The 14,187-nt window shown below is 40.7% G+C and overlaps 1 protein-coding gene across 7 annotated transcripts in view; it reads left to right on the forward strand.

The window, feature by feature from the left end:
• Positions 1 to 6,284: 6,284 nt before the first annotated feature.
• The window catches only part of LOC111866077 (protein zer-1 homolog), a 48,802-nt gene continuing 40,899 nt past the window's right edge, over positions 6,285 to 14,187 (forward strand). The window contains exons 1-3 of one of the 7 annotated variants that reach the window (XM_023854644.2): positions 6,285 to 6,389; positions 8,792 to 9,538; positions 10,369 to 10,502. In XM_023854644.2, coding sequence (XP_023710412.1) covers positions 8,796 to 9,538; positions 10,369 to 10,502 — 877 coding nt within the window. In that variant the 5' untranslated portion in view covers positions 6,285 to 6,389; positions 8,792 to 8,795. The other 6 variants (XM_033752103.1, XM_023854645.2, XM_023854643.2 and 3 more) reach the window with 6 other exon arrangements.

Below are 14,187 nucleotides of genomic sequence, written 5' to 3' on the forward strand. Positions count from 1 at the left end.
TAGCTTTTGTACGTGGGACTCCGATCCGCGATGTCCTGCCATTTCGGTCGTTGGTCGTTTTCTACTTCCTGTAGAATAGGCCCTATGTCTGGGTCTTTTAGCTGTTCCTCTCTTAGGGTAACCGGGTCCCAGCCGGCTGCCGATAGGGTTCCAATAACGCGTATTTGCTTTACCTCTGCCCGCGTCTCAACTTTGTGGCAGTGCACACATTGCTCTTTGCAGGGTCGTCTAGAAAGGGGGTCGGCGTTGTTATGTTTCCGGCCCTGACGATGTTCCGAAGTAAAGTGGTACTCTGTAAACGCTGTATCCAGCTCGCAGTTTGTTCTTCTATGTTCTTGAAGCTCATAAGCCAGGTAAGCGCAGAGTGGTCCGTTCGCAGATGGAACTGTTGTCCGTAGAGGTACTTGTGGAAATGTTCCAGTGTCCTCACTATGGCAAGTAGTTCTCGTCGGGTTACGCAGTAATTTCTTTCTGCTTTGTTCAGCGTCTTGCTGAAGTGAGCTATGACACGCTCTTGTCCGTCCTATACTTGAGAGAGTACTCCTCCCATTCCGACATTACTTGCATCTGTGTCCACAATGAATTTCTCTCCTGGCTGTGAGTAGGCAAGAATAGGGGCAGCACATAGGGCACCCTTTAGTGTTTGAAAAGCGGCCACCACTTCTTGAGTCCACTGGAAGGGCTGTTTCTCTTCCGTTAGTCCAGTTAGTTGTTTCGCAATGTTGGAAAACCCTGAAATAAATCGCCTATAATATGCGCATAGTCCCAGAAACTTCTAACTTCATGTTTATCCTTCGGGGTCGGCCATTCTCGCACGGCTTTCAACTTGTCCGGGTCGGTGGATATCCCTTCTGGTGATACAATATGCCCGAGGTACCTGACCTATTCCTGCAAGTGTTTACAGTTTTCCGGGTTAAGTTTCAGACGGGCTTCACTGAACCTCTCGAACACGTTCCGTAGGTTGAGCATGTGCTCTTGGAATTTGCGTCCTATTACGATCACTTCATCCAAATACACAAGGCATGAATCGTAAGTGAGCCCTCGTAGGACTGTCTCCATTAGCCTCTCGAAGGTTGCCGGAGCATTGCAGAGGCCAAACGGCATGACTATGATTTGCCATAACCCTTGACCTGCCGAAAACGCTGTTTTCTCTTTGTCGTCTGGGTGTACATCGACTTGCCAATAGCCACTCTTTAAATCGAGAGTTCAAAACCAATTGGCTCCGGCCAGCGTGTCCAGGGTGTCGTCAATGCGGGGTAGTGGAAAGCAATCCTTCTTGGTGACGTCGTTCAGCTTTCTGTAGTCCAAACAGAAGCGGAGATCACCATTCTTTTCCTGACCAAAACGACCGGCGACGACAAATGGCTGTCCGATTCTTCTATAACCCCCTGTCCTCGCATGTTGTCGAGCATTTCCTTTACTTCTGCTTGTTTTGCCAGGGGTACCCTCCTTGGTGGCTGTCGAATTAGTCGGGCTTCTCCCGTGTCTATGCGGTGATATACTTTGTTTGTCCTTCCATAATCTTCGTTGTCCTGTGCGAAGATATCCGCGTACTCGGCCACGAGTTCTTCCAATTCTTGAAATTCTCTGGAGTTTAGGTATGGCTTGGCCGATGTGGTCACGTCCGCCAATTTTAGTGTTAGGCCTGGTGCTGGTGGCTGCCCCACCTCGGGCAAAGCCACGAGTGTTACTGGCTCACAGTGCTCCAGAGGGGATCCTCTCATGAGTTTTGGTCCTTGTGGCTAACATTCATGACCCTCACTGGTTCTTCTTGACAGTCCTGAACTAGGATCCTGGCTACGTAGATTCCATCAGGCGGATGGGCCTGGGGGCTTGGTTCTACTAGACCATTTTCTACTCCCAGATGATTCTCCATTTTAGCCATAACTATTCCCGCGCTCTGTGCGGGTATCACATGGTCCTTTGCCACTACTAAGCTAGAAGGACGGGGTCCTGCCCCAGGACTCCATAACAATACTTCTTCCGCCCGAGCAGAGTTTGGCGCCCTATATCCACTGACGCATCATAGGTGCGCAGTATGTCCAGTCCCAGGATGAGTTCATCTGTGATATTCGCGACGAAAACCCACATTGTTAGCGGTCGGCGCCCCGGAGTAAGGGTCAACAGAACTTCTTTCAGAATGGGTAGGGATCCTCCAGACACGGTCTGCAGCGTGAAATCTGGATTTGGCTGCCTTTCAGGCCATCCGGCAGCAGAAACCGGTCTTACTACCGTGACGTATGCTCCAGTGTCCACTGTCACCTGGCACGGCTTATCACCGACCCATCCCTGGGTGACCAGGCTGGTGTTGGCCTTTTCCGTGATGTCGGTGGGTGCGTAGTGTGGGTGCCTTAACGCATATGCCTGCGTTCGCCCTTCTCCGCCGGCCGTCGCTCGTTTCCCGACGGCTTGTCGTTTCTCCAGCTTGTTTCCCTGTTGTTTCCGGGTCGCCATTCTGATTTCCCCGGCGATTCCCGCTTATTTCTTGGAGGTCCTTCTTTTCGGTCCTGGTGCGGTCTATTGCCACTTCCTCTGCCGTAGCGGCTATTGCTCTCAAAGGTCCAGCTGCTGGACTGTTGAGCGCCTCCTCGTTGGGTCGGGGATGATCGGAATTTCCGGTAGGTCTTTGTGTTATCTTCGTGAGGTCTAGCTGCTACCAGTACCGCCTGCAGCTCTAATGCTTGTCGGAGGGCCTCACTTACTGCCTTCTCCCCTCCCAGCAGCAGCTGAATCTTTATATCGGCATCTCGTATTCCGTATACGAACGCTTTTCATGCCTCTCTTCGCATGTGGTCAGCAGGTAGATTGTGGTAGGCACGAAGGGCAAGCAGTACAATGACCGTGGCAAAATCTTGCAAGGATTCTCCAGGTTTCTGCGTCCTTCTTCTTAATTGGCAGTGGTAAGCAGCTGCAAAGTGTTGGTCCCCGAAGCGGTCCTCTAATTCCTGAAGTGTTTCCTCGTAAGCCGTATTTGTCGGAATGCCGGGTAGTACTTCCGCCGCCCGACCCTTCAGGGCAGTAATTAGGTATGTCGATTTTTCCCGGTCCTACTATTGGTTGTGTTCTGCTACGGTCTCAAATTGTCGCCGGAACACGCTCCACGTTGAATTCCCGTTGAATGTCGGTGGCTGAGCTGTGCTCGCGACGATCGTTGATGTATTTCCCCGCTCGGCCTTCATCTGTACTATGTCCAACCGGGCCTGGAAATCGTGTTTGTTTTCTTCGATTGATGCACAGGCATTCGTTAGTTCTTCCTGGAGATTTAATTTGTCGTGTTCAAAGATCGCGAAAATGTTTTCAATTCTATGTTGGATTGTGTCATCCAACTCTGACAGCATAGATTGCATTGCGGCCTTCATTTCTTCCTTGTCGGCCTTCCTATCGGCCGCCGCCTTTTCTTGATTGGCGTCTAATTTGGCCATTAGCTCTTCTTTGTCTGTCTTCCTATCGGTCGCCGCCTTTTCTTGATTGGCGTCTAATTTGGCCATTAAATCTTCTTTGTCTTTTCTTCTATTGGCCTCCATTCTGTCTTGCACATGCACTCGGTCGGCATCTGCCTTCGCCAGCATTTCGATTATTCGCTGCATCTCCATTTTGTTGCAGTAAAGTACTCGATGCACAACAATTCAATTATTACTCACGGTCACGTGTAAGTTCGTAACCACATCTGACACCAGTGTAGTTACGAGTTGGCCAGTGAAGAGTACGCAGTCTAGTATTTGTAATACTGCAAATTGCAGTAATTGTGGATCTGTAAATTGTGTGATTGTAAGAGCGAATGTGAAATGTGATGTTGCGAATTATAGACCAGTATCACTAATTTCTGTTTTTTCAAAAATAATTGAAAAAATTATGCATAAAAGACTTTTATCCTTTTTAAATAAACACAATTTAATTAGTAGCAAACAGCATGGGTTTTGCAAAGGAAAAACAACAAAAACAGCAATTGCAGAGTTCATAGAAGGGGTCTATAAATCGCAAGATGAGAAAGAAGTAAGTATAGGGCTATTTCTGGATCTGTCAAAAGCGTTTGACCTAGTTAATCATGACATATTGCTAAGAAAGATGACAAGAATGGGAATACGAGGGGTTGCACTAAAATGGTTTCAAACATATCTAGAAAGAAGAGAACAGAAAGTGGAAATCACATATAGATGTAGAGAAGCGAATGTAAGCATTAACTATCTATCTCAGAGTAGACCCGTAAGACATGGAGTCCCACAAGGTTCTGTTCTTGGACCAATTTTATTTTTGCTATATATTAATGATCTAGAAGCAGGTATTGAACAAGGAAAACTAACGTTTTTTGCCGATGATATAAGTATTTTTATATCAGGAAATAGTGTTAATGTTGTCCAAAGGAAAATAAACGCATTAATAAATAAACTCACAGAATGGTTTGAAAGTAACAGATTAATTATTAATAAAGAAAAAACGATAGCAATATCCTTTCACCAACCACAAAAAATACAGCCAGAATGCCCACCAATAAAACTATATGATAAAGTCATCAATTATACAGAACATACCAAATTTTTGGGAATGTCGTTAGACAAAAAATTAAGCTGGTCCACACATACTCAAACACTAGCAAGTAAGTTATGTAAAATATGTTTTGGCTTGCGAATAGTCAAAAAAGTATCAGGATTAGAGACTGTTCTTGCTTTATACTATGCGTATTTTCAATCCCTGCTATCATATGGATTGATATTCTGGGGCAATTCAGCGAATGCAAAATTGATCTTTAAGATACAAAAGAGAGCTATTAGAACTATAATGCAAATACAAAAAACAACCAGCTGCAAACAATATTTTAAATTGTTACATATATTACCTCTACCAAGTCTGTATATATATGAAATATTAGTTTACATGAAATCCAACTTGAATGTTTTCATCACTAATTCAGCAGTACACTCACACAATACAAGAAAAAAAGACAACTTATTCATAGTTCCATGTAGGACGAGTCTGTGTAAAAACAACTTCAATAATATTGGACTTCGTCTTTTAAACCACTTGCCGCAATATATAAAGGACATACCAGCACTATACAAATTTAAAAAGACTTTGAAAACATTTCTCCTTGAACATTGTTTTTATAGTATAGATGAATTCTTCTTGTTTGGGGATAAATCCTAGTTAATATCAATATTACCAGATAATTCAAGAATAAGTGACTTGTTGAGCTTATACCAGCATGCTATGAATGTATACTGCGCAGTTCTCTTCTGCTTAAAGGAATCAAGACACCATGTTGGATGTGATAGAAAGGACATCATGAGATGGAGGGACGTCTACGTAGGCCGCTTAGAGAGAGATAGAGAATACCAGGCCATCAAGAAGGGCACCAATCTGCTGAGAACATCACATTAGCTATCAATATCATTATTCTAAGGCCACGCCATAGCTTAAGCGATTAGTCGCTGGCTTCCCACCACTGTGATCTGAGCAAGTGGGATTTGTGATGGACAAAATGGCGCTGGGGCAGGTTTCCTCCGAGTACTTCGGTTTCCCCTGCCAATGTTCATTCCATCAAATTCTCCACAAATAAGAATGTAAAAAATTGTAACTATTGTAATTTTAATCTACTTATATATCAAATTGTTAATATTCAGAATTAACTTGACTTGTCATATATCATGTACAATGATCTACAGTGACGAAATAAATCAATCAATCAATCAATCAATCAATAAAATTCGCTATATCAAATACGGCGTGAAGTTATTTGTCGCGTTATACACCCAACACGTGACAATACAATATTAGGAAAAGAAATTATGGCTGCATCCATTCTTCTGTGGCAATTTAAACTGAAGTGCTTATATTATTTCAAAAGAACTTAACATGGATCCACACTGCTTTGTCTCAAGAGAAATTCTTTCCCAAGACAAATCTATTTTGTCCCACCTTGCATAGTCTGGTTGGCATTTGTTATATATACCAAGCTTTTGCTCAGTTAACGGCAGAAAAAACACAATTAGCAGCTTCGTCAACCTTTCTTGCTAACGAACAAATGAATCACTCGTGCGCGTTTGAGAACAGCTGATACTAGGAAACCACGCGGCTATGCTTTTGTGAGAAGGCTGGCATGCTCCGTTGCCAGAAAATTGAGTTACTCAGTCTCTCCGCGAGTTGCGTTGCCGTTTCCACAATTGTCGGTGTTGAATTGAGTTACATGTGTGCAACTGAGGCTGATAACAATTCTCAGAAATCGCGGTTGCGTTGTGGTTGCTAGTTTCCTTGGTGTGACCTCGGTCATTTTCTTCAGCACTAAAGGAGAAGGCGACGCGTTTCTCTGAAATCTTCGTAACCGTCGCTGTGTGAACCTCAGATCCCTCAAATCCTAGCTATACTGCTAGTCAGGAGTGTCTCTCCCAACCCCGGTATGATTATTACTTTGCGTTTGGCATGCTACCGATCGTTAGAAACAAATGCCACTGACTCATGTCCCATTTCTGAACAAGGCCAATTTGTACGCTGATAGAACCACTGTAAACGTTAGTTGAAGTGTCATGAACGCTCATGAACATGAGCAGTGAGTATATGAAAATAGGTTGCACGACCAAAATGAACTCATGAGTTCATGAACGTTCAAGAAGGCAGTTGTGCATGTGCGTTTGTAGGAAGTGGAGTTTACCTAGTGTGTAGTGGTCGGAAGTGCGAATTTAATTTATGAATATAAAACACGCGAGTTTAATTTATTTTGTAAAGGGTATATATCACTTTGTTGTTAGACTTTAGGAATTTGTTCAAGATGTATTAAATTTAGTCTTATTTATAAAACATTTGACAGTGACCTGCTGAAGTCTTAAGTTTCAAATTCCGTCTTATGCGAATGGAATTACCATCTGACGATTACTTATATGATTAGTTAATCTGAGTAGAATGTGAATATTTTTGCGTAATAATTGTTTGTATGTGCAGACTGCCCCAAAACGTGTACACGTTTATGCACCTATTTCTGTAAAACATTAATTCAGTGTCAGGAAATGTTACTGCGTTATAAACGTTCCAAATGCCCACTGTCAGGTCAGTGTGTCATTGACATCAATGGCATATTAGGCGGGCATGCATATATGAATATTGTGAAAATATCTTTAAAGGAAAATTCAATCTGAATAGTGTTGCTGACTCCCTGGCATACATTGTGCTTCGGAGTACCCCCACAGGCGATATCGAAGTGGTGTTGAGGTTTCCTTTATTTCTGATCCATGTTCCAGATTTGTTTATGAAATCCTTCAAGTTTGTGGCAATGCCATAATGCTCTGTTTTTCACTTTATTGGTGTGTATATTGTCAGTGCATGTATCATTATGTTCTATAGCATTCATATGTAGGAAGTTTTACGAACAGCCCTCAGAGAAAAATGTCCAGTGACTAATCTGGACAGACTACAGCTCAGTACAAGGCAAAAATTAAGCCATTTTTTTAAATGTTTGAATAAAACACAGTCACAAAAATAAATAAAATTCAACATATTCCAATTAATAATCAGTACAAAATCAACAAAAATCACAAATAAAGAAAATACAAAAACCCAAATTTAGTGCCAACACTAACTTTAATGGAGTAACTGGTTTCTCTTCGGCCACATGGACTTTCTTTTTCTGATGACAGTATAGACAATGTGGTGATTGATACCATGATAAAATGTGAAAAGTGAGAATTTGAAAAGTGAAAAGGGTTAATTGCTATTGTGTAAAAACCAGCCACAAAATACAAACACTGCAGTGATCTGTATAAGTATGGTCTGTTATGCTGTATGCAGAATTCACTGATGTATGGTTTTGCAGACGTTAGTCTCACAAGAACATTTCAGAGACTTTGTAGGGCATAGTGTGAAAATATAACACTTCCACTGTGGTCTACTTGTGAGATTATTCAGAGCATCTTACAGTCTTGTGCCTCATTTAAACTCTTGGTTGAGATGTTTAAATGTGTTGCTGGTTCACTTTCAGGCTAATTTATCCAAAGTCTCTGTATCACTTTCACATTCCTAGTTTCCCATTAACACAAAACCACTTGTATTCCTCATATGTCAAGTGAAGTCTTGAGATTCAGTTTAAGTGTTCTTGAGTCTATCAGCATTACACAGAAAACCAGTGTCATCTAGCTCCTTCTGTTGTTAAATATTGCGCTGATATCAATATTTTGATTATTTCTTGTGGGTAATTTCATGATGCTTTTAGTAGCAAGACTATATATCATCAAATGATGATGGTAGGTGAATGATGGAATTGAAGTTCTTACACCAGTGACTATGAGGAGTGCAGTTGTTTGTGTCGTAACACAAAGCAGTTTGGAAAAAGCCCAGCATTTCAGAGGAATGTATCACCTTCATCTTCAGGGTCAAAGAAATAACCATGCAAGAAACCAGTGGAAATAGATAGCAACCAGCTTGCTTCCTGCTTCTTGTAGTTTCTTGCACTGCTATTTCTTTGACCTTGAAGATGGAGGTGATATGATCGCCTGAAATGCACAGTGTTAAAATGCCAGGGATCATACGGGTCAGATGAATGAGGAATAAATAAGTGGGAATGGCCTAATTGAGATACTATCACAACATGTTCTTGTAGGTACTGAAAGAAATCACAAAAGACCTTTGTTAAGATAACCAATATCCTGGCCAAGATTTGAACTAAGCAACCTCAAAGTATGAGTCAAGAGAGTGACCACAGTGCCAGACCATTAGTTGTACATGTTTTATGAATGTAGAAAAGGTGTATATATTTTTAGGGATTCTGTATATATATCTCTAACCTTTTTCTATGTTTTTGAATTTGCAGTTGGATGACAAAAGTCCCCATGATTATGCTGCCTTTCCTGACTGTGTGTAAGGATAGTGCACCAGAAACATTATTAGAATTGTGCTTGAAGTATGTGGTTGGTCATCTTGATACTATATGTTCCATTGATCCCTTTACAAAGAATTATAGGCTGAAAGATGGTCTTGCTCTTCCTGTTGAAATCTGTGAAAAAATTCTGCATGTTTACCAGCAAGGTGGCCATGTTTTAGATGACAGATTTGTAAATATTTTTCAAAACCCACAGACAGCAAGGCTTCAGAGAGTCCACTTAAGAAACTCTAGCATTACAGACGATGGATTGTGTACTCTCCTAAACCAGAAGTTAATAGAATTGGTTATTGATAACTGTTCCAACATAACAGAAAGTTCGTTGGTGCACATAAACGATTGTGGCAATAGTTTGCTGTCACTCATTATTGGCTCTTCAGTTCGTCTGCTTCCGAGCACACTGCAGGACAGTGCTTACCACAGAAGGGGATACATATTACAAACTCCAAATTTACGACGTCTGGCTGTGAGGCACTTTATTGTAAAAGGAGAGAAGATGTATTTTCCATTGTTGTTGCGTCCTCTTCGTAACTTAACATACCTTGATTTGTCAGAATGTGTTGATTTAGGAGACCTGTCATATCTGTGTGAGCTAAAGAACCTCATCTCTCTAATACTGTATAATGTTCAGTGGTTGCAAGGTGCAGTTGGTTCTCTCTGTAAGCTAGTGAATCTGAGGTGAGTTTATAGAATTGCCTTCTTAAGGTAATTTTTTGTTATTATAAGTGTGCTGAATGATAGTTTCATTTTCTTCAGTCATAATTTGTATAAATTTAAGGAGTCTGCATGTGGATAGTATGTACAATTAGGAAGATTGGATTTGCATTATATTTTATTATGTGGAAGGCTTGTGCTCTAGTTTAGATGGATAGTCATTGGTTTCTCAATGTGAAAGCCCAGTTCAGTCCAAAGGTAGTCAATACGGGGATTTGTGATGGAGAGAGTGGCACTGGCAGGTTTTTGGGCAAGTACCAGTGGACGTTTTTTCAACCCACTCATGTAACTAATGTGAAGACTATGTGCTTGACCATGCACCCACATGATGTGATGTACAGTCACAGTTACAGAAAAATTAACATTTTATTACTTTTCTCGTATGGGAATAGGGATTTTAAATCCGCTAGATCTGTAAAATCGGCAAATTTTAACATGAAATGTTAAAAGTGTCAGTATTGAAGAAGCACAGTGCACAGGTGATATTTGAGTGTAGGTTAACACAGGAAAACATGGTGGACAAATATTAATAGACTCAGCAAGAATGTAGTTTAAATTGAATTAGAGTAAACCAATCAACTTCAGCCTCTCGCCAGCTACAAATGTATTGGCAAAATACAAAAATATTATATTATTTATATTATATATGTCAAAACATTCAGATAAAGGAGGAACAGGTAACTGGTCATTGTGCTGTAAAGACATTCTTTATTATGTGTCATACTTATATTTATATCCTGAGATGATCTCTTTAATGGTGTGTTCGAGTACTAAAGCTTTGTTACTGCCCACAGGCATCTGGATATCTCACAGTTGAAGGAGAAAAATGTAACTTTCAGGAATGAGAACCACATGCTCGCAATGCTTGTTGAGAGCCTTCCTCACCTCACATCACTAGATATTTCTGGGACAAACTTAGCAGGAACAGGTATGTAATACCACACTACACTGATCACAGTGAACTGTCAACACAGAACTTCTATTTCAGTGGAAGTGGGGAAAGAATAATACAGTGGAACCTCGCTTAACGAGCACCTCTCATAACGAGTAATTCGCGGAATGAGCAAAACAAAGTGTAAAAAATGACTCACTTAACAAGTGACGTTTCGCATAACGAGTGACGAGAGCGGAAGTCCCAGATTGTGCGCTTGCTACATCAGTCTGTGTTTAGCACTCGTTCCGCTAGCATCTTAGTGTTGCTCGTGATCACACATTTTTTCCAAACTTGTGTTCAGACATATTATTTGTGATTTTTTTGTGTGCAAAGTTTAATAACCCTTGCAGAAATGAGATGAATCTGCCACTTTGTTATGGACAATGCTCCTGCACATCCTCCAGATCTACGAGATGACCTTGAAGAATTTAAATTCATCCAGATTCAGTTTCTGCCTCCCAAGACCACTCCGTTACTCCAGCCTATGGACCAGCAGGTTATTTCTAACTTTAAGAAGCTGTACACTAAAGCACTCTTCGAGCATTGTTTTGAGGTGACTGAAGGGATCAGTCTCACTCAGAGGGTTTTGGAAATATCACTTCCACATCGTTGCCTGCCTCAAGATGATGGAAAAGGCGTGGGAAGGGGTTACCAAGAGAACCCTCACTTCTGCTTGGAAGAAGCTTTGGCCAGAGAGAGTTGTCGAATGTGACTTTGAGGAGTTTGAGATAGTACCTGTGGAGCCTGTAGTCAACGAGATCGTGTGTTTGGCCAGAATCATGGGGCTGGAGGTGGATAACAATGATATCGATGAGCTTATGGAAGAGCACAGCCAAGAGCTGGCCACCGAAGAGCTTATGGAGTTGCATTGTGTTTCACAGCAAGAAGCTATGGAGGAGAGTTTGTCAGAGGAGGAGGAGGAGGTAACAGCAAAGCAGCAATCTTCTGGTGCAATAAGAGAAATGCTGAAAGCATGGAAAACTGTTGCATCATACATTGGGAAGCATCACCCTAATAAGGCAGTGGCTATGCGCGCTACAAATTTATTTAATGATAATGCTGTCACATTTTCACCAAATTTTGAAGCGTCGGCAAAAACAAACATCTCTAGACAGCTTTCTAGCAAAAAAGAATTAGATATGTATCATAAATAATAAACTAATTATTTCAATTTTTTTTTTGTTTGCTGCAAATGGAATTTGCATTCCAGGTTGGTTCATTCCGCATAGAAGAAAAAAGATGAAGATGATTCACGCTCCTTAACAATGTATATATAATTTTCTTTGAATAAACGTTATACATAAAATTTTTTGAGTTTTTTTTTTTCGGCCTGGAACGCATTATCGTATTTTACATTAATTTATAGGGGAAAAATTGTTTCACATTACGAGTAAGAGTCTGGAATGAATTATTCTTGTTAAGCGAGGTTCCAGTGTACCTCACTTTTGCTTAATTTCATCAGCAGAAATGCACATAACTCAACAGGTCATGGTAACAGAAAATATGTTACGGTCTTTAACTCCTTGAAACCTTAACGGCTCTCTGCTTGCACTTGCATCTACATTTACCCCATTGAGATACCTTGATGATTATGGGTGGTCTGCCATTGATGTTTTATTAGGCAGTTTGATATGTATAAAAGTCTTTGGGTACAAGTAGAAATAATTTATTTTTAAACAGGCAAACCTACATGTATATTGTTTATAGACTCTGTGAAGGTGTTTGATAGAGTGCCTTGCAAGTCAGCACTGGAATGCAGTGACAAAGAAAGAATGCCCTAATCGTATAGTTAAAACTGTTCAAAGTTGGTATTTTAACACAAGGATGAAAACTTACGAGGGTACGTTGTCGGGCAATAAGGAAATACATGTAAATCAGAGATAATACGGGGATGTCCTGTGTTCCCATTATTCCTTAACTTGTTTGAAGTTAGTAAAAACAAGGTAAGTTGATGGTAAAACAAGTTGTGACAATTTTTAATGTTGGAAGAACTCAAGTGTACAGCATCTTAAGAGCGAGTGGCTGAATTATAATACAGGTTCGATGAAACAGAAAGTAAGGTAATCTGGAAAAGAAGATAACAGTGAGAGAGTGTAATGGCTGGAAACATTCAAATATCTGGACCAGTGGTAGATGAAGATAAGAAACATGTGATTGAAAAGCTGGGGAAATGTCTAATGTATGGTTAGAAAATATCAGGAAGAGGCATTAATTGCTTTAAATGACATCTGTGATGAACCAGTTACAGAAATTACAGCAGGCTGGGCAGCCAAATTGTATTTTGTTATGGATGGATGCTACCCAAAGAATATTGCAAATGGTGTTCAGATGGGATTGGTATTTCATGCATTACCAAGAAAAAATATGTTTGAAAAGTGAAAGTTTTTCCTGTACAAAACTTTCAAAAGGGACATCAGCAATTTTCCTCTGTTCTCATGTGAACGGAGAGGTTGAAAAATCTGTGTTTATAGGTAGGGCTGTTTGCCATAATATTTTAAGAACAACGACTTTAAGAAAGTTCCCATCATCTGGGACCTTTACAGAAAATATGGATGACCATTTTCCCATGTTGTGGAGGAATGGTTGACAGTTACAAGAATGAAACAACAGAAGTGGAATGTTCTGTTGTTTTTGGTTAATTCAACTTCTTGTTTTCCTATTAAATTGTCCAGTGTACGTATTGCACAGTTCTTGTCCAGCACCATGAGGGTAACTCAACCCATGGACAAAGGCATTGTAAAATAGTGCTTCCCAACCGCCGGGCCACGGCCCAGTAGTGGGCCCTGGCATCAATTATACTGGGCCGCGAGAGGCTCTTCTGGAATTTGTCATTTTCATTTTCTAAGCATTTTTAATGAATAAATATTTTATAGTGGAAATATTCTGAGGAGAATAATATTTGTGTCGAGAAGCTCAGACACAGAACACCTAAATCTGTGTAACAAATGTCAGTGACCAAGCCGCATATTTTTAAACATGGAAGTATTCATGAATGATTGGGAATTTTCAGACATCCAACTCTTTCAACATTCCGGAAAGGCAATACCGATGTTTATGACCAGTCATAAAAATTACCTGCAAGCCGATTACAACAATGGGCGGCATATCCTCTGTTCTCAGAACTGAGCGAAATAACATCCGTGTTGCAAATGTCAGTGACCAACCAGCAAGGAAGTATAAAGAAAATGTTTCTACTGAAATTGAAGATCAAGGCAGTCTGTATCCGGTTCTCAAATCTAGTGATACTGAATACTGCAGTGTGTAAGTGCTTGTTTCGAAACCTGAGTGATTTAAGTGTTAATATGAATAAGAGATAGGGGACTATGTTTAATTTTGGTGTTAAGAGATCTTGTATTGAAGGTGTTTGTGACGCAACAAGTAGTGATTCATCCACCTCAAGCCTACATAGCGATCTCCATGATGTACAAAATGAAGGGAAAACCACCAGCACACAGAAGAAAAAGTCTCCATCCATTCGTAAGTACATAGACAACTACTTAAAATTTGGTTTCATACAATGCCCTAACACTGACCAATTGCCACGACCTCAATGTGTCATTTGTGCTACTGTTCTGGGAAATGAAGCTATGAAGCCATCGCGACTTAACCCGACATCTCGACACAAGACATTCCAATCTAGTCAACAAACCCATTGAATTCTTTGTGCGTAAAAGAGATG

This window comes from Cryptotermes secundus, unplaced genomic scaffold, assembly GCF_002891405.2.
Source record: "Cryptotermes secundus unplaced genomic scaffold, Csec_1.0 scaffold318, whole genome shotgun sequence".
Lineage (NCBI taxonomy): Eukaryota > Metazoa > Arthropoda > Insecta > Blattodea > Kalotermitidae > Cryptotermes > Cryptotermes secundus.